General features: G+C 37.1%; 1 protein-coding gene across 6 annotated transcripts in view; it reads right to left on the bottom strand.

The window, feature by feature from the left end:
* The window catches only part of LOC131425997 (uncharacterized), a 399851-nt gene that overhangs the window by 201176 nt on the left and 179075 nt on the right, over window positions 1-19600 (bottom strand). For all 6 annotated transcript variants that reach the window (XM_058588366.1, XM_058588368.1, XM_058588372.1 and 3 more), the window contains one exon: window positions 3256-4052. In XM_058588366.1, the coding sequence (XP_058444349.1) occupies window positions 3256-3579 (324 nt within the window). In that variant the 5' untranslated portion in view covers window positions 3580-4052. The remainder of the gene's footprint in view (window positions 1-3255; window positions 4053-19600) is intronic.

Below are 19600 nucleotides of genomic sequence, written 5' to 3'. Positions count from 1 at the left end.
TTCTGCCATCTCTGTGAAAATTGAAGGATAAAAAAACAACGCGTTTTGTCGCTTACGTCACTTATACCATTATATCTTCGGAACCGAAAGTGACAGCCATTTGATCTTCGATCTTGATAAATAGCCCAATAGTAGCTTACATACGCACCTGAACTTGTTGAGCCTTCTCTGAACAAATTGTGTTTGGAATTTTAATTTAAAAGTTTTTTTGAAGAATCCCGTCATTGAACCACTAGGTGGATTAAATAAGATTGTTATTACCTACAGATACCTCGGTCTTATGTTATATAGTCAAACTACATACTAAAATTTGGTTTAGCAGCTCGGTAATTTTTTTTACGAAAAATTTCGGTAAACATACAAACCAAAATAAATTTGAATTTTACAGGTGACTTATCCCCTCTTATGATGCAGTTTGTTAATACATAATTTGTGAAATGACGCAGAATTCTATTTGTTATGAATTCGATGCGAAGCAAAAAGTTTTATATAAATAGCATTCTCTTGACGTCTGCTACTACATGGAATGAGAAATAATATGAAAACTTGTTTATTATTTCGTATTATCTCCTTCTAGAGCGATACAGTTGACCTTCAAGCTCTTCAAAATAGGCTTCCGTTTCTGCAATGACCTCAACATTCGACGAACATTTCTTTCCCTGGAGAAACCTTTTTAGGTTTGGGAAGAGATAATAGCCGCTGGGGGGCAGGTTTGGAGAATACGGGCGATGGTAGATAAATCCGTGGCGCAAATCATTCAGTTTCACCGTTTTATCAGGACACGAAACTGGCTTTTTCCATAGCTTGATGAAAAGTAGAACTCGTCTGACTCGATCAGCTGTTATTCATGTTACTAGTAGAAAATTGTCATGAAATTTGGTATTGGGCCATTTAGAGGCTTGTTTTCAACAATCGAAATTATTCTCGTCTTTTCTGTGAGAGGCCCGGATCTTTTCATTCCAAGTAGAAGGTCGAATTTCATTCCAAGTAGTAGGTAGAATAATCCAAATTATTCTTAAATGATGAAATTAAAATAGTATTGTTTCGAACAAGAAAATACGAAAATACATTAACCTGCCGGTTTTAAAATAAATTCTGAAAAAACCGAATCATCGTCATCTAAATCCTTTGTTTATTAGATTGAAATTACCGGATTGTTTGGAAGGTTTTGACATATCATCGAAAAAATTCATTTTTCTCACTGTGTCTTAGGTAAAATGTCTTCCGATGAAATTACTCTGACCCTAACCATCTTCAAGAAAGCTTCAGTTTTGCTACTTGGCACGAAGATGAACATGAACTTAGCGAGGCACCGCTCGCCGATAATAACGCAAATAGGTGAATAATTTGTTGCTAATTAGTTACGGTAATTTTTGAATTTACTGCTCATTTTTTTATATTTTTTTTATAACTTTGCTAAGTTCATGTGAAGTTAACGAAGCACCTCTTCCAAATGCGCTTGGAAGCAATTCGAAACCCAGTGGATAATTTGTTGCTAATATGTTGCATATAGGCAACAAATTATTCACTGGATTACGATCTTTTTTCAAGCTTATTTAAGAAGGACTTCGTTAATTTCATATGAACTTAACGAAGTTTTCAAAAAATAAAAAATTGAGCAACAAATTCAAAACAACCGTAACTAATTAGCCACAAATTATTCACATATTTGCGTTATCATCGGTGAGAGGTGCCTCGCGAAGTTCATGTTCATTCAAAGAATTGAATTTGTTCGAATATAATTTCATAAGAGAACAGACGAGTTAAAAGAAATAAAGACTTTTTTCCACTCGTCGCTACTTTGCTCATCATGATGACAGAATAAAACAAAAACAACTTTTTTTCCTCCACTTGGCTTCAAACGTCGTCGCAGACCCACAATCCCATCGTCGTCTAGTGCCGACATGAACGTTTCGGTAAGCTGTGATATCATTTTTGAATGTTGTTACACGGAACGACCGAAATTAGCTCTGCGCCTAATTCGTATTACTGTTTTTGAATTAGTTGATTTTAACAACAAAATTTCCAAAATAACTATAAAATTAGTTAAAATTGAGAATTTATTTGCTGAAAAAAACTCTTATTTTTAGAGAATGTGTTTAGTTGGCGAATATTCTGGACACACACCAGCAATATTTCAATCCAACACGATATTCTCATTGACAACTAATTTTGATTTTAAAATCAGAAAATTTGTTTCTATTTATCTATCACCAGTTTATTAGCCACGAAATTCATAAGAAGTGTCAAAACAAAACAATCCATTAAAGAGCTAAAAGGGACAGTCTTGTTGAAACTGCTTGCAAATTGTGTAGATGTTTTACGCATGTGTTACGATATATCCATATATAAATTTCTAAACCGGTATGTAAAAATGACGTAAACTGTTAGTGGAAAGTGTATTTATTCAGAATTTGTGCGCATTTGAAGCGATTGTGCGTAATAATGTTTTTACGCGGAACAGTGAAGTGAGTTTCGAATGTTGCACTCTAATTGTACATGTCAAATGATGTTTTTTGTATCTTCCAACCTTCCGGGCTACGTCGTCCGGTGTACTACTTGTATTCGGTTTTTGTTTTCCGAGTGCTCAAAGTTTTCAGTGAGAGAGTCGATTTCGCGATGTCGAATGAAGAAAACAGCGATTTAGAAGAAAACTGTTCAAAAAGAGGTTTATGTTTCGCTTATGTCTTTTTCTCCAATACAACATCGTATTTATACCTGCCAATATAGAAAAGATAACCGCGACTGAAATTTTTTTCGGTAGTAGTATGCCATCTAGTGGCTAGTAGTCATTACGGTGTTAGCGTTAGCGCCATATAGCTGCAAATTGCAGAAACCAATTCAACCATTTATGTTGGTTGAAAACAACGTTTTATTTCTCTAATTCAACTAAAAAATTAGTTGAATGGATATGAAGTGTGCCTTAGCTAAGAAATGACAATTGGTGAATTCAACTAAAAAAATAGCCATTTCAATAAATATTTTATTGTTATCAAGGAAATTAGAATTAAAAAATCTAAATTAGCAAAAGTAAGATTTTTTTAGTTGTCTCAAAAAATAGCAAACTAAAATCAGAAAATCAACTAATTTTTTCGCCAAAATGCTGATATCGGTCTTTCCGTGCACACATCCATCCGGAATTCGCCAGAGTGGAATTTTTTTTAGATGTTTTCGAATTTATGGCGGTGTGATTTTTTTGTAGCCGAATGGAAGAAAAAAGATGTAAACAATGAATTCCTTTGAATAAAAACCTACCTGATTAGAGTTCTGCGAAATTGGCTGTGAGGATGGAACTCCCGGATGATGCGACTGCTGCTGCTGCGGTTGTTGATGAACAAAATGTTGCTGTTGCTGTTGCTGCTGCGGCGGTTGAACAGGAGTCGCCGAATGGTGCACTACTGCCTGCGTCGTCGTAGTCGTCATCGTCGTCGTCGTCGACGGCGGCGTAGTCCGGGGCGGTGGAACCGGTTGAAGCGATGAAGTTCGCACGGCTGGCACGGGAGGACCTTGCGGTGTTGCATTAGCCCCACCACCACCACCCGCCAGTGCACCATTACTGCTGGAGCCCATGTCAGCCATCGTCGCGTGTCAGAGTTAGGCTTGACTCACCACAGCAATGTGTTCTTCCACTTCCGGTCCGTGGCGAATGGGATTCCGCGGGAGAGGAATGGCTGACCGGTTTCGGCAGTTGGCAGATTGCGTAACAAAAAAAAACACCGAACAGGCTCGGGCTAACTGACCCGAGGTGAGGGCTACATTTTACGATGCGATTGCTGTAGTTTTCAGGGCTTTTCCTCCTGTGTGAGCGTTCCTGGTCGTTGGCCGATTAAGGTTTTACCGATTCACGATGGCCTTCTCGATAATGCTGCATTGCGGGAGGAGTGATGCCACTTCCGAAAGCCTTCCGAAAGATTGCCATATGTCTAAAGTTTCAATCTTATCGCCGACCAGTCTTCAGCCGAGTGCCGGGAATCCCAAATACGGATGCAGAGTACGGAATTTTTTTCTCTCTCTCTCTCTTAAATCAGGCGAAGGTTCACGGAACAAGCTGCCTGTAAAAGGAAAAAAATCAGAAAGAAAGAAAAAACAAACATTTAATTAGTGTCAACGACAAAAGGGTAAACTCATAAAATCGGACAACTGATTACTGCGAGGATAAATACGTGAGTTCGACGGCTCAGTCGGCTTCCTCTCAGTCAACCGGGTTCGCGTGAAGTGGAAATTAAATAATTACTCAAGGCACGAAGAAGAGCGTTCGTCCACGCAGATGTTATAAAGCAATTAAAGGGTCGTAAAAATGGGGCCGATTTTACGATTCGTTTTCAATAAAAATAAATACGCACTCGTCTTGTTTTTTGCTTTGTAACTGTCGATCAAACGACCCTGAGTAGGTAGCGTGAGAGGGAACGGGAGAGTGCTTCTAGTGTCAATACTAAAAATCCATATCCATATCCATAGTAAGAGGATTTTGGTTCGAAGCAAATTCTCGATCAAAAAAGCGCACCTCCTTGGCTACGCCACCGGCACAAATATAGTAATTCTCATCAAAATTCTCAATGCGTTCTTTGTCGATGATTTATGTGATCCCTGCGGCCGCCACATTCGACGCCGCCGCCACCTCAGTCACCACCAACCGGGAGTGTGACCTCCGTGTCCGGACGCAGCTGATGCACGGAGAAACGTGTCAAGTTTCAACTTCGATTCTCGTGGCCTTTGTAGCCCGAACAAAAATAAAACATGATTTAATTCACCTAATGATGTGGTGATGGCTTTCTCATATTAAGGTTAGTTCATGACAAAATCTGGACAGATAAAAGTTTGGAATAAAACAAATTTGCTGTTAGTTCAATCCAAGATGCATTTTTTATTCATTCAATTATACATGATAATAATCTTAAAACTAATTACAGTTACTTAATAAGGCTACGTGAAGAAACTGTGAACTTTTGAGTTTACTCCAACTTTTGACCAGCCTTTTTTTATATTGAGAGTTTTTTCTTCATGAGAGCCCAATTGCGCTCGATAGGTCGCAACTCCGTATTCGCTTTATACCATTCCAAAACATTTTCGTCGTAGTGACCAGATGCCAAATCAGACCAGAATAGCGAGGGAGCGTCATGACTGCGTAGGAATTGTAACAATCACTTCTTTAGGCATTCCCCACAACAGATTTCCTTGTTTACCGTTCCGGTAGTGATGATCCTTTGACTTGCTCAACAACAGTTGCATATTGCGTGCCAATCCAAACATTTTTTTGGGAAACTTGGCTTGGGATAAACAGTTTCGGAACATCGTTTTTTACATTTTCTTGTAGTTTAACATGGACTTGAACCCGTAAAAAAATCAAAATAATAATTTGAGAACGTCGGAGGGCGGGGTGGGCGGTGAATGACTTGTATTCGTAAGTAAATTTAAGAACATTTTTGAAATTCAGATAATTCTACGCCAAGTTATCGTATTTAGCTTACGGTGTTCAAAAATGGATTCGAACATGTATAAATGATAATTTTAACATGCGAAACTTTGGTTGTGGCTGACCACCGAAAAAGTTTGATCAAGACGCCGACTTGCAAGCATCGTTGGACGACGATGAAGGTCAAACGCAACAACAGCTCGCAGCAGAACGATTGAATGTAGAATCCAATAAACCATTATTACTTAACGCTTGCGAAAGCCAGGGGGAAGATTTTGTAGGTCGGAAGATGGGTGCCGCATGAGTTGACTGATGGGTAGAATGAGAATAGAAAATGCATTTGTTCATTGCATACACTAGCTGTTGCCGATGGAAAGAATGTCGTATGAAATCTCCAAAATTAATTTTTTTAAGTCAGATGTCTTAAAATTGTAGGAAAGTAGAGAGTAACGGCTCCCGGAAAGTAGAGAGTAACGGCTCCCTATCTATCGATTTTGGGACCGTGGATTTTTGAGAAATTTTTTTGAAAGCCAAATGATTTAGAAATGCATGAAACGTCGAGATCTGATTTTTCTCGAATAATGTTTTTTTTAATTTAGATTTTGGAACTGAGATTTCAGAGACGGAAAAAAAATTTATTTCCGAAATCAAAAAAAAAAAAAAATTTTGTGGTATCCAAATTTTTTAAAAATTTTGTTCTAAACTCTAGGGCAGTAAATTTTTGTTTACTTGCGATAACATTAGATTTCATCAGAAGTTTCATGCAGTTTTAGAATTTTTCCAAGTCCCAGAGTCCATCCTTTTGAAACATTTTCCATGATATAACATCATACCTCGACATTTCCTACAATTTTAAGACATCTGGCTTAAAAAACTCAATTTTGGAGATTTCATACGACATTCTTTTCATCGGCTCCTATTTCCATCTGATCCCTAGTTCCCTAGTTTTTGAAATATTTTCACCTCAACTTATATAGTTCGTCATGATTCTGAATATTTGCTAAATAATTCGTTTGAAAACATGTTCAGTATTTCACATTTCACATTATTATATTCCATTTTCTCTTGTTCAATTGTTCATCTCAAATATTAATGGAAATCCAATAACAAAAAAAGGTTCTGCATATCTTTCAAACAAGAGCGCAAGATTTCCCAAAACGAATTCAAATGCGCCGCTCAAATTCTGCGCCTGCTGTGTATTCGAGACATGCAAAATCCTGCACTCATGTTGCTTCTATAAACAAAATTCTTGCAAAACAGCGTTCAATTGGGTTTGAACGGAATAGTGCATGATAATCACCAGCTGGAATTGAAGAAAAGTCTTTATCTCATTATTCAATACGTTCCGAATGGAATAAAGTTTCATTTAATTTTCATTGCGAATTTGCTTTTGTAGTTTACCAGATAACTCCTATAAATTTAAATTTGTCTCGAAACTTTTTCAGTTTGGATGTAATGTATGCTGGCCAAACGAATCGTTTCCCAATTTCCGAAAATAGTAATAAAAACTCAAAATTTCCAATTTACTTCATTTTTACAAAGACGACTTTATCGATTTTCACTAACGTAGACTCGGTTCCACAATCAGCTATGGAATTTCTTCCGGATCCGATTACCGGTTCCAGACAAAAAAGAGTGATATGTATTTAAAACTTTAAGCTGTCATTTGAAGGAACAAGGCAAAAACCGTAAAATTGTTCTAAATTTGATCAAATATGTATACAACTTGTAAATTGTTATACTAGTTTAGTGATTCGAAGAGCGAGGATCGACACGAGTGGCACGTTCTTCCGGAAGTCCGTACAATTTTTTGGCTTCGCTGACGATAGTGATATTGTGACACGTAACCTTGAGAAGATGACGGAAACCTACATCGGACTGAGGACCATCTATGGCGGAGTGCAAATGGAGGACGAAACGTGGAAACGGCGTATGAATCACGAATTGCAACAGCTGCTAGGAGAACCACCTATCGAACGGACAGCTAAAATCGGACGTCTACGATGGGCTGGACATGTCATAAGGATGTCGGACGACAGCCCTGTGAAAATGGTTCTTGAATCTAATCCGACTGGCTACAAGAAGAAGAGGAGCGCAGCGAGCAAGGTGGATCGATCAAGTGGAGGGTGATCTCAGAAGCATCCGTGCCTTGAGTGGCTGGCGACGAGCAGCCATGGACCGAGTTATGTGGAGACGTATTCTTCATACAGCAAAGGACACCCCAGGCCTAGAGCTGTTAGGTAAGGTAAGTAAGTAGTTTAGACCCATATAAATATTTCTCTTTTTTCGAGATTGAAAGAAATTTTGTGAATCTTTTAGTAATATTTATCATGGTTTGTGGAGGTTTGTACTAAACTTTCCCTCCGATCAACATGCAGTTATTTAAAAAAAATATTCTCAATTTCCTGAGCGAATTCTTTGGCTATTTCTTTGAGCTTCTAAGAACAGTTCAATCTGTGAAAATTGTTATCGTTTTTATGTTATTTCTCGTCTTTACCGAATGACTATTCGCGAAAATAATTAAAATTGCCATGTTCACAATTGTGATGAATCTGACTCACTGCTTTTGTGGTAAGTTTTTTTTCGGTAGCCGGCTGCCCTAATAAACTTTTTTGAAGATATTGGTTCTAAGGCGGGGTTCAAAATAGGTTTTCATCTCGCTATACGTTCATGTGGAAAATTCGACAAAAGAATGATGTGGCAGATCTACTGACTGCCGCGGCTGCTAACAAGATCTACAAACTAGAGAAATTTATGAACAGTTTTCAAGAAAATGGCTGCATTTTATGTGGTTTCTTCTGGAGAAAAACATTATTAAAATCGACATCTTCACACTTTGTGGTATTTTCGGAATCGGAAGCCGCATCGAAATAAATTTTTCAACTAGGCCTACGAAAATCGGATCAGCCATATTCGATAAAATCGAATCTTCATTCTTTTGCACAAAATGTTCTGTAATTCCGGAACCGGAAATCGGATTCGTATAATCTTTATATATAATTTAATATCAATTCATAGGACCATAAGATTTGAATCTCATTTGAATCAAAGATTGCACAATTTGGTTCAGCCCTATCCGTGAGACTTGAATATGCAAAAATTTTGCACACTTCACACCCATACAGAAGTTTAATGCTCTCGACGAACTGAGTCGAATGGTATATAAAAAAAGTAAGTTTTCACAATGATTGCATAGCCTTCTTTAAATGAGAAAGAGAAAGGCATAAACGAATCGAAAACATTACAATCTGAACCAGGAACCTTCGAAGTGAGTTAATTGATTTTACAACTCACAATAAAAAAAAATCGGTTCTCGAAGGTTAGGATCATAAAAAATACTATGTTCATCGTGTCCCTTGCTGAAACATTGATTTCTGTTAACAAGTTTCACCCGAAAGGGGAAGCCACGACGTTTCTCGGCCGACAAACGCTCTGCACATTTTCAAGATCACCACAACATCAAACACTCCCTCCGAGCTTCTTCCCCGCTGCTACCAGTGTTACCAGCCAGTCAGTTAGTCAGTCCATTTGGGGTTAAATAAAACTGCGGTTGCGAGCAGCTATTTTCAAACACATCGCAAACACACATTTTGCTGTCTCGATGGGCGCTGGGATGATAAGAAAAGTGACTTCCATCAGTAACCAGGAGAAGGAGGTACCCGAAGTGTTCGTCTGATTCTGCTTGCTGTGGGGATTTATTGGCCCCATGGTAACCTGAGGAGGCAGGCTGCGCTGCGGGAATCGGATTTAGGTTATTTTGTTTTTTTTCTTCTCTCGGTGGGAATTAATCAAACAATTCAGCGGCGGCAGCATGGTCGTAAAAAAAACCCCGAACGCGCTGGTAACAACAGGCCTCATCGGCGAGCGTGTTGATCACGTTTTCACGACAGTGTAATGATCGCCATAAAAATTTTTTGTTCTATTTTCAGCTTTTAGTGCTAGGTAGTAAAACCGGAAACCTTCCCAGTTAATTCGATGTTATTATTTTTTTTTAACACTCTTTTTAACAATCAACAAACTTGATAAAAAAAAACATTTCAGGCAGACTTTTTGTTTCATTAAAATTGAAACTGTTTTTGTCGTTTGTACTAGACCTCGAAAGTTTGAGAATGCACCTACTTCGACCGTAATCTTCATTTTTTTTTAATGTTTCGCAATGGCGCCTAAAATTCAACGAAGCTAATGGTGTAAGTCGACTTAAGCTAAGTCTGAAAAGGAATGAATCAAAACTTGAACAAGATTTTGAAGCAAAGAAAAATGTACATATAGGAACAAGATATTCGTCGTGACAGAAATGCAATTAAACAAAACTAGTAGTTTGGTGTACACTTAATTTCCAAAATGAACACTTTAGATGCAAGATCCTAGCACCCGTAGAATATGGCTCAGTGTTTTTTAAATGTAGAAAAGGTCTGACAATTGATTCAACGTGTTTAGAAGTACCACACGAAACGCTTGAGATTCGTCTTCCCCAAACTTTGTTGCTAGTACTAGATGGTATTAAAGTTGAACTATTCAACACACAAGCGAGGTATCTGCAGAAGACTAAAGAGAGCGTTTTGGATGTTAAAAATTTTGTCTAACTACCTAGTGTTATGATAATACTTTTCTCATAGAACGGTGGAATTCAGTCAAATTTAGAAAAAAATTTACGTTGTTTTGCATGCAAACTCCGCCTTGTGATTCCGGAAATCAGATCAGATATTTAATATTAGCCTATAAGACTAGGAGTATAGTCCAGCCATATCTGAGAAAATGAAGTAATTTTTGGAGTGCTTTTTTCCATCTTTTCCGGTACTTCCGCAGCAAGAAACCGAGAACCGTTATAGTCTAAGCCGGTAAGTTTTTCGCAACGTCGCACAGTGGTTCGAATCAATAAAAACGTGGACATAAATCAGTAGCTGCCAAACCGTTCTTTTAATGCATATAGTTGCTTTGAAGAAATTATTTACAAATATATAACGCGTAATTTGATCCTACCATTAATTGTTCATGGCCTACTTTGACAAAAAATGTAACCATAACTTTTTTTTCTGAAGAGATAGAAATCTTTTTTCTTCTACAAAGTTTTAGAACTATTAAAAATAATTTACTTGGTCAAATATACCAAAAGTCTAGGTCGCACCGTTTCGGATATACAAGGCGTTTTTATGGCAACCCCCTTAAAATCAGTTTTTTATTCATAAATTGTTTCGAGTTATTTTGTTATGCATACTTTGTTTGGAATAATTGTAGAATTTATAAAATCGCATATTTTTGTTGAAGATAGTGCATAAGTTTGTTCTTTCCTGACAAAGTTATGCAACATTTTACCTTTTTTTTACCTAGGATAAAACCTTGCACCGAAGCGAAATATGCAACTTTATGCAGCTGATTTTTACAAAATTTGTAGGAAAAGATGTGCCCAATATCATAAAAAAAAATCTAAGTGGAACTCGGTGGAACTTTTTTTTTAGGTCTTTTCAAAGTTAGTTTTAATTACTGAATTATGGCACCCCCCTTAAAACTAGTTTTCTAGTCATAACTTGTTTCGAGTTATTTTTTTATGCAGACTTCATTTGGAATAATTGTAGAAAATATAAAATTTCATAATTTTGTAGAAGCTAATGCATAACTTCATTCTTTTCTGGAAAATTTATGCATAATTTTACTTCTTACCAAGGAAACCTTGTGCCGAAGCGAAATATGCAACTTAATGCAGCTAACTTTTATAATACTTATAGGAGAACATGTACCTTATCAAATTTATTTTCCAATGAGAATATCTTGAGTAATATTCGTGTGACTCATTTTCACTAAGGCCATGCTGAAACCATGAATGGTTAAGAAACAGAGGGCATCACGCGTCTGCGATTTCTGTAACTCACTTTTGCAGTGAGCGTCGCCCGATCAACATCTCGTCTTAAAAATCGTGTTGCTTCGCGATAACTCAATTTATTTACACGTTCAAACATGAAATCTCTTCGTAAAGGTTTGTACTTTAACAATACTTTATCATATTTTGTCAAGAAAACATTTTTCCATTTTTTAAATATGTGTTGAAGTTTTGATAATTTTTCGGATTTTCAATAATTAAAACTAAATTTGAAAAGGCCTAAAATTGCATCTAGTTCCATTTAGATTTATTCTAATATTGTCAATTGTAAAATGTAACAAAATAAAAATCGCAACAATTTGCTTAAGTTGCGCGTGCAAGCATGAACTTGTTTATGCGTGTTTACGCGCGTCCAGACTGGTAGTCGGAAATAGGATAGAAATATCTTTCATATATTTGCATACGTGCATAGCATGTATAGTAATAATCCATGGGGTATTTCACACAAAGCCTTGGTGCTACTTTCAAAAGAAGCGTTATATAATTTTGTAAAACTTCTTCGAAGACACGTTAGCTCTTAAAAATCAATGAAATTCAGTACAGACTTGTGACCGTCTTTTTCCAGTTTTGGACCACTGTGCGCCCTCTGTTTCTTAACCATTCATGGTTTCAGCATGGCCATAGTGAAAATGAGTCACACGAATATTACTCAAGATATTCTCATTGGAAAATAAATTTGATAAGGTACATGTTCTCATATAAGTATTATAAAAGTTAGCTGCATTAAGTTGCATATTTCGCTTCGGCACAAGGTTTTCTAGGTAAGAAGAAAAATTATGCATAAATTTTCCAGAAAAGAATAAAGTTATGCATTAGCTTCTACAAAATTATGAAATTTTATATTTTCTACAATTATTCCAAATGAAGTATGCATAAAAAAATAACTCGAAACAAGTTATGACTAGAAAACTAGTTTTAAGGGGGTTGCCATAATTCAGTAATTAAAACTAACTTTGAAAAGACCTAAAAAAAAAGTTCCACCGAGTTCATCTTAGATTTTTTTTTATGATATTGGGCACATCTTTTCCTACAAATTTTGTAAAAATCAGCTGCATAAAGTTGCATATTTCGCTTCGGTGCAAGGTTTTATCCTAGGTAAAAAAAGGTAAAATGTTGCATAACTTTGTCAGGAAAGAACAAACTTATGCACTATCTTCAACAAAAATATGCGATTTTATAAATTCTACAATTGTTCCAAACAAAGTATGCATAACAAAATAACTCGAAACAATTTATGAATAAAAAACTGATTTTAAGGGGGTTGCCATAAAAACGCCTTGTATATCCGAAACGGTGCGACCTAGACTTTTGGTATATTTGACAAAGTAAATTATTTTTAATAGTTCTAAAACTTTGTAGAAGAAAAAAAATTTCTATCTCTTCAGAAAAAAAAGTTATGGTTACATTTTTTGTCAAAGTAGGCCATGAACAATTAATGATAGGATCAAATTACGCGTTATATATTTGTAAATAATTTCTTCAAAGCAACTATATGCATTAAAAGAACGGTTTGGCAGCTACTGATTTATGTCCACGTTTTTATTGATTCGAACCACTGTGCGTCGCTCTGAATGACGGGTTGAAATTTCGAACAACAATTCCGGAATCAAAAACCGGATCCGGATCTAATTCTACATCAGCTTATGGAACAACACAACCAGTCATTTGAATCTAGGTTTGTGAAAATCGATCCAGCCTTTTCTTAGAAATTGGAATGGTTTCCGTTGTGGGATATACGCCCGCTGTTTCCGGTACATCCGGAACGGGGAAATGAGATCCGGTATCATGTAAATGAACACGCTCTTGAAATTGAAATTTTTATACTTATCAGCCTATAGTTCCAGAGGTTGTTCATCAATAAAATCCAACAGGGTTCTATGTTCTATGATAGTATGAGATCCTTTATTTAAACTTAGGTTCATGAAAATTGTTCTAGCAGTTGCGAAGAAAATCGAGTGTACTTTTCCCATTTTTTGCACATATAACTCTGTTACTCCGGAACCAAAAATCGGATCCAAATAAAATTCAATAACAGACTAAAGTGACTATATGGCTTATCGTTTGAATTTAAGTTTTAGAAAATTGGTTAGATCAGAGGTCGGCAACCATTTGAGTCGAATGAGCCAAAAACGTTAACTGAAAAAAATACAACTTCTCAAGATCCAATCTTTTTGACGATAAATATTGGATATTGTTACTGTTTTTGTTGACAAGATTTACTGTAAAAGTTAAAGTGATTTTGTCGACTTTGAATCGCTGAAATCTGTCAGCAATTTCATCTTAATTTTTTTCGATAACAGTGCTGAATCAATTCGTGTCGAGATTATCTAAATAACTAAGCTTTTGAACTTGAAAATGAGGTATTTCACCGACGGTCTAGTCGAAGTCGGTTCGTATAACCATCAACGAACGAAACCCACACAAAATTTCCGCTGACTCTAACGCGCAACCTTTCTTTTAACGTTTTTTTGGGTGACAATTTCGATTATTTTTTTGTTTTTCGAAAAAACGTTGGCAGTCATGTGAAATATAATATGATTCCAGCCATCTTTCACGCACTACCTATACAAATTAGGAAGCTCATCTCAAAATTTGGAATATTATAGGCCTTAAAATATACATATGCCCGTATATTACGATAAAAATTGACAAACATTACAAATCATGTCTTATTTAATGATTTTTAATCCATCCACATCAAATCGTATGATTTGGAATTGATTTCTCGCACCTAACAGCAAAATTTTTACAATTTTGTTTACAATTTCACCTTAGGTTATTTAGTGCATTAGCAGTTCATGTTGAACTTCACTACATTCAACTTCACTATTCAATCCACTCTGCTATTAAGTTTATTAACTGCCTTTCTGTGTAGAAAGATAATAGAATTGCGGGAGAAATCGACTTTTGATCGGAGCTCGGAGAAGTGTTACATACCATTCGACTTAGTTCGACGACATGGGAAAAAGAAACATTTTAATTACTTTTCTCTCCGCACAATTTTTTCGGAGCTTGCTGGAACGGTTTTAACAAACTTAGACTCGTTTGAAAATTACTATTGGATTGTGAATCAAGTTCGAAGATCGAGGGGCTGTCACTTCCGGTTCCAGAGATATATTGGTAAAAGTGACGCAACCGACGAAACGCGTTTTGTCTTTCTCATATAGAAAGGTTATGCAATATACCGTTCGACTCAGTTCGTCGAGTACGCAAAATGTGTGTGTGTGTGTGTGTATCTGTAACGTTTTTTTACACTTAATTTTCTCGGAGATGGCTCAACCGATTTTCATAGACTTAGATTCAAATGAAAGGTCTTATGGTCCTATACTAAATTCCTGAATCTTATTTCCGGTTCCGATGTTATGGGGTAAGATGCGCAAAAAAATGAAAATATGTTTTCTAGCTTTTCTCATAGCTGGCGCGACCGATTTTCACAAACTTAGGTTCAAATGAAAGGTCCTGTGGCCTCATACGGAATTCTTAAATTTCATCCGAGTCCGACTTCCGGATCCGGAAATATAGGGTAAAGTGGGTTAAAAATTGTATACCATCACTGAAAATGGGGAAAAACCTTAAAAAATTTTCTAAATCGACCTCAAATCTTTTCCCATTGATAGTTTTTATCAGTAGACGGTCGAACAAACCGATTTCGGTTATTCTTTCAAGAATCGAAGAAAATTATATTGAAGAATACCACAGTATTATATATGATAGTATGATTGATATGACAAAGGAGTCATTACATCACTAGGAAAAAATCTTTCGTCTTTTGAGGTGATCCAACTTTGAAGCCAATTCTCGATTTCTGCGAAAAAAGTGATAGGATTACGATGCGGAGAAATGTCCCACTTGAGCGTTTTTCACGACTTTTGCGACATCAGGCCGAGCGTTCTCATGCAGGAAAATAACTTTATCATGTCTTTGCTTGTATTCCGGTCGTTCTTCGAAGGCATCAATTGTAGCCTAACAGATCGGCTGAAAAGTTCGTATCGTTTCTATGAGAGGGCGCCACTAGAATTAAATCCGTACCATTTTCAGTTAGTACCAACCTTCAAAAGATAGGTGTATAAATTTGACAGCTGTCTGATTATTAGTTTGTGAGATATTGCATTTTGAGTGAAGCTACTTTTGTTATTGTGAAAAAAATGGAAAAAAAGGAATTTCGTGTGTTTATGAAACACTACTTTTTGATGAAAAAAAGTGCCGCCGATACCAAAAAAATGGCTTGATGAGTATTATCTAGACTCTGCACCGGGCGAAGCAACAATTCGTGGTTTGCAAAATTTCGTACTGGTCATATGAGCACCGAAGACGTCCAAAAAAGGCTGTTACCGATGAAAACGTGAAAAAAATCCACAAAATAATTTTCAAAGTAAAGTGAAGTTGATCGAGATCGCTGACACCCTAAAGATATCAAAGGAACGTGTTGGACATATTATTCACGAATATTTGGATATGAGAAAGCTTTGTGCAAAATGGGTGCCGCGTGAGCTCACAATCGATCAAAAACAACAACGAATTGATGATTCTGAGCAGTGTTTGGAGCTGTTATATCGAAATAAAACCGATTTTTTTCGTCGACATATAACAATGGACGAAAGATGGCTCCATCACTTCACTCCGGAGTCCAATCGACAGTCAGCTGAGTGGACTGCACGCGATGAACCGAACCCAGCGCGTGGAAAGACTCAACAATCGGCCGGTAAGGTTATGGCGTCTGTATTTTGGGATTCGCATGGTATAATTTTCATCGACTACCTTGAAAAGGGAAAAATCATCAACAGTGACTATTATATAGCGTAGAGCGTTTGAAGGACGAAATTTCAAAAAAACGGCCTCAGTTGAAGAAGAAAAAAGTTTTGTTTCATCAAGACAATGCACCGTGTCACAAGTCGATGAAAACCATGCTGAAATTGAACGAATTGGGCTTCGAATTGCTCCACCGTATTCTCCAGATTTGGCCCCCAGTGACTTTTTCCTGTTCTCAGACCTCAAGAGAATGCTCGCTGGTAAAAAATTTAGAAGCAATGAAGAGGTAATCGCTGAAACTGAGGCCTATTTTGAGGCAAAGGACAAATCGTACTACAAAAATGGTATCGAAAAGTTGTAAGATCGCTATAATCGCTGTATTGCCTCTGATGGCAATTATGTTGAATAATAAAAACGAAGTTTGGCAAAAAAATGTGTGTTTCTATTAAACGATATGAACTTTTCAGTCAAACTGTTATACCGATCGTCCGTTATAGTATCACCCAGTTCTAATAGCTCATAGCACCAAAACACCCTTTTGGTCCCACCAGATGCAAAACATGACCTTCAAACCATGAATATTTGGCTTTGGTGTTGATGTTGAGGTCGATGGCAACAATTGACTGGTAATAGCGTAGTATTTTTTCTTCTTGGGGTTACCATAGAATATCCATTGTTCATCCTCAGTAACAATTCGATGAAAAAAATTCTTTCTTTGTTGCATTTGCATCAGCTGCGAAAAATTGCTTTTCAATGTCTCTCGGTTTCAGTTCATGAGGCACCCAACTGCCTTGCTTTTGAATCATTCCCATGGATTTTAATCGTACAGAAGCTGCTTGTTGAGTCATTTTCAATGAATCTGTAAGCTCCCCTTGCGTTCGACACGGATCTTCATCGAGTAATGCCTCCAACTGTTTGTCTTCGATTTTTTTTTGTTGTTGTCCAGAACGAGGCCAATCTTCAACGCTGAAATCTCCATTCTTGAAATGTCGAAACCATTCTCTACCAGATTTATCAGTTGGAACATTACCAACATAAACATCCACAAGCATTTGGTGCGCTTCAGCTTCACTTTTCTTCCAATCAATGACGTCTCGTGAAAAAATGTATGTGTTGTGCTTTGATTGTGTGGTATGATATCAATTATAACAGTTCGTTGTAAGTAAAAACTAAAGATTAAGGAAAGGATATTCGCTTGGAAGGATTTTTTTTACTAAAATTATTTCGTATCATCGATACAATAGCAAAATGCGGCACTCTGCACTTTGAGAAAATCTTTCAATAGAACCGCTTCGACGTTGCAACTGATACAGCAATTCGTTTTCAACTACCATAAGCATAAACCACTAAAGCCTCTCCTGAAGGTATGCATACAAGTTCTCACAGAACAGTAGTTCTGCAGTAGTTTTATTAATTTTGTTAGAATTGTTTTTTTTTTTCGCGAGCCTAGAAAAAAAAATTGTTTATGTTGAATTTCCAAATTTTTGTATTTCTCTATACAAAGGATATAGAATAGCTGGAAAACTTAATTTTCGAAACTCGGAGGCCCATAGTGTTGTTTAATACCATTCGATTCAAATCGATGAAAGCGCAAAATGTTTGTGCGTGTAAGCATCGTTTTGAGATTTTTCTCCACCTACTTTTCTCTAAGATGACTGATCCGATTTCACACAATGTAAGGCTCACTTGAAACCTTCTATTGATTAATGGAAGTTCGAAGTTTAAATCGCTGTCCCTTCTGGTTCTGAAAATATAACGGCAAAAGTGACGTAAACGACAAAACGCTATTTTCATTATACCGTTACATTTTCTTGGAGATGTCAAAACCAATTTCAACCAGTTTCGGCTCTACACACAAGTTTTTTTTCTATACGCAATCTATTTTCTTAGAGAGAGTGCGTGAAATGATCAAATTCAAATATATTAGCATATAGCGAATAGTTTTGGTTCCGCATTACCGAACAAGTGACGTAAGCGGACAAGAGAGGACCCGAATGAATCTACCTCAGTTTATGTCAAAAATTAGCTTGATAAAAAAATTATTCTAGTGAGACTCAATGACAGGAGCAAGTCAGTGCCAAGAAATGTTTTAATTTTTTTCTAACTGCTTTAAATACATAATTTCTCAATGAACAAAAATCGTTAAATCCTTCCTTCCTCTATTTGAACATGAACCAACATCGCATACATAAGAATTTAGCGTATCTACTTTCACCAACCTGTACGCGAACCTGTACGAGTTGACATTAATGATCCGCATCAGCTGTCAGCCTGACAGCTCGCACTGTAAAACACCGCTTCAATCAATTATTTTCTCTCGCCTAGCATGAACGCGTCTTGTTGATTAGAAGACCGAATCGGGAGCATCGGCTAAATACGGGCTGGTATCCTCTGTTGGTGTGCCACCGACATTAACTCTGAACGTGATGACAGTTACTATTTCTGTACTTCTTCACCCGGTATGATAAGATTAGCGTCCTGCACTGATTGGATCCGGATGCCGGTCGATCCAATTCCGATTGAATTCCGACGGAAGGAGAAAACTTCCTCATTTCCGAGCAGACCACTTTTCTTTCCCGAAGCAAAGTTCCGAACAACCGGTCAGTGGCGCACAGCACAGTTCCCCGTTTAACCAGTTCGTTGGATTGGTCTGCTCAGGACGGGTCAAACTTTTATTAGTTTTTTCTTTCAGTCAAGTCTCGTGTGCCATTTCCGTCGTCGTCGTCGTCGTCGCGTCGTTCATGGCGCGCTTGCGATTTCCAGCCACTAACTAAATGCTGCACTAATGACTCCCCGGTTTGGAATAGACCGGAGGGGGTGGAGGTAAAACTGGTACTTGTGGAATGTGGAATGAAAATGAAAGCTACGTTTTTCCCCCGCATCGAGTGCTGTGCTGAGCGCGGAAATTGAAGTTTAAAAATCAGCCTTCGGTAGATGACCGTTGCGTCACGTCAGCTAATGAAAATCCGAGATGATTGGGTTCTGAACTGGAATGATGTAACAACCGGAATGAAGCTCGGAACGTGGTTCTATGCTGCGGACTAAATTGAATGCACGTGACACGCGTGGGTTGGTTGGTTCTATCTGGACGTAAGTAAATAGCTTACTTCCTTTTTAGTCGTAGCTCTCGGATATAATGAATGAGCGAGCTTCGGGGACAAGATTGATGCTACATCGGCCTCGAGTAGGGCTGCTAAAATCGTTAAATATCAATCATGCGAATCAATTTTACACTTAACGCATTTTGCCCTAACTCGAACACATTTTGACTGCACCCTCCTTGATTTTAGGGAAACTTTCTGAACATGTAGACTTCGTTACAAAAAGCTATTTTGAATACTTGCTTTTTTCCAAAATATATCTAGGCTCTCTTTTGAAAAGGGCCAACAAGTTTTTTAATTTTTTTTTCAGTCATTTGAAAAAGCGGAAAAATGAAAGTGGATGTCATTCGCAAATTGCGAATCGCAATGATATTTGGCTAGAGTAAATGCGCTGACAGTATTGAAATGTCTTAAATATTTTTTCTTCGCCGACTTAACGGAAGCTCAATAGGAGCTTTCGAT

This window comes from Malaya genurostris, chromosome 1, assembly GCF_030247185.1.
Source record: "Malaya genurostris strain Urasoe2022 chromosome 1, Malgen_1.1, whole genome shotgun sequence".
Lineage (NCBI taxonomy): Eukaryota > Metazoa > Arthropoda > Insecta > Diptera > Culicidae > Malaya > Malaya genurostris.
Note: the sequence above shows the minus strand (reverse complement) of the source record. Positions and strands in the feature narration are given on the sequence as shown.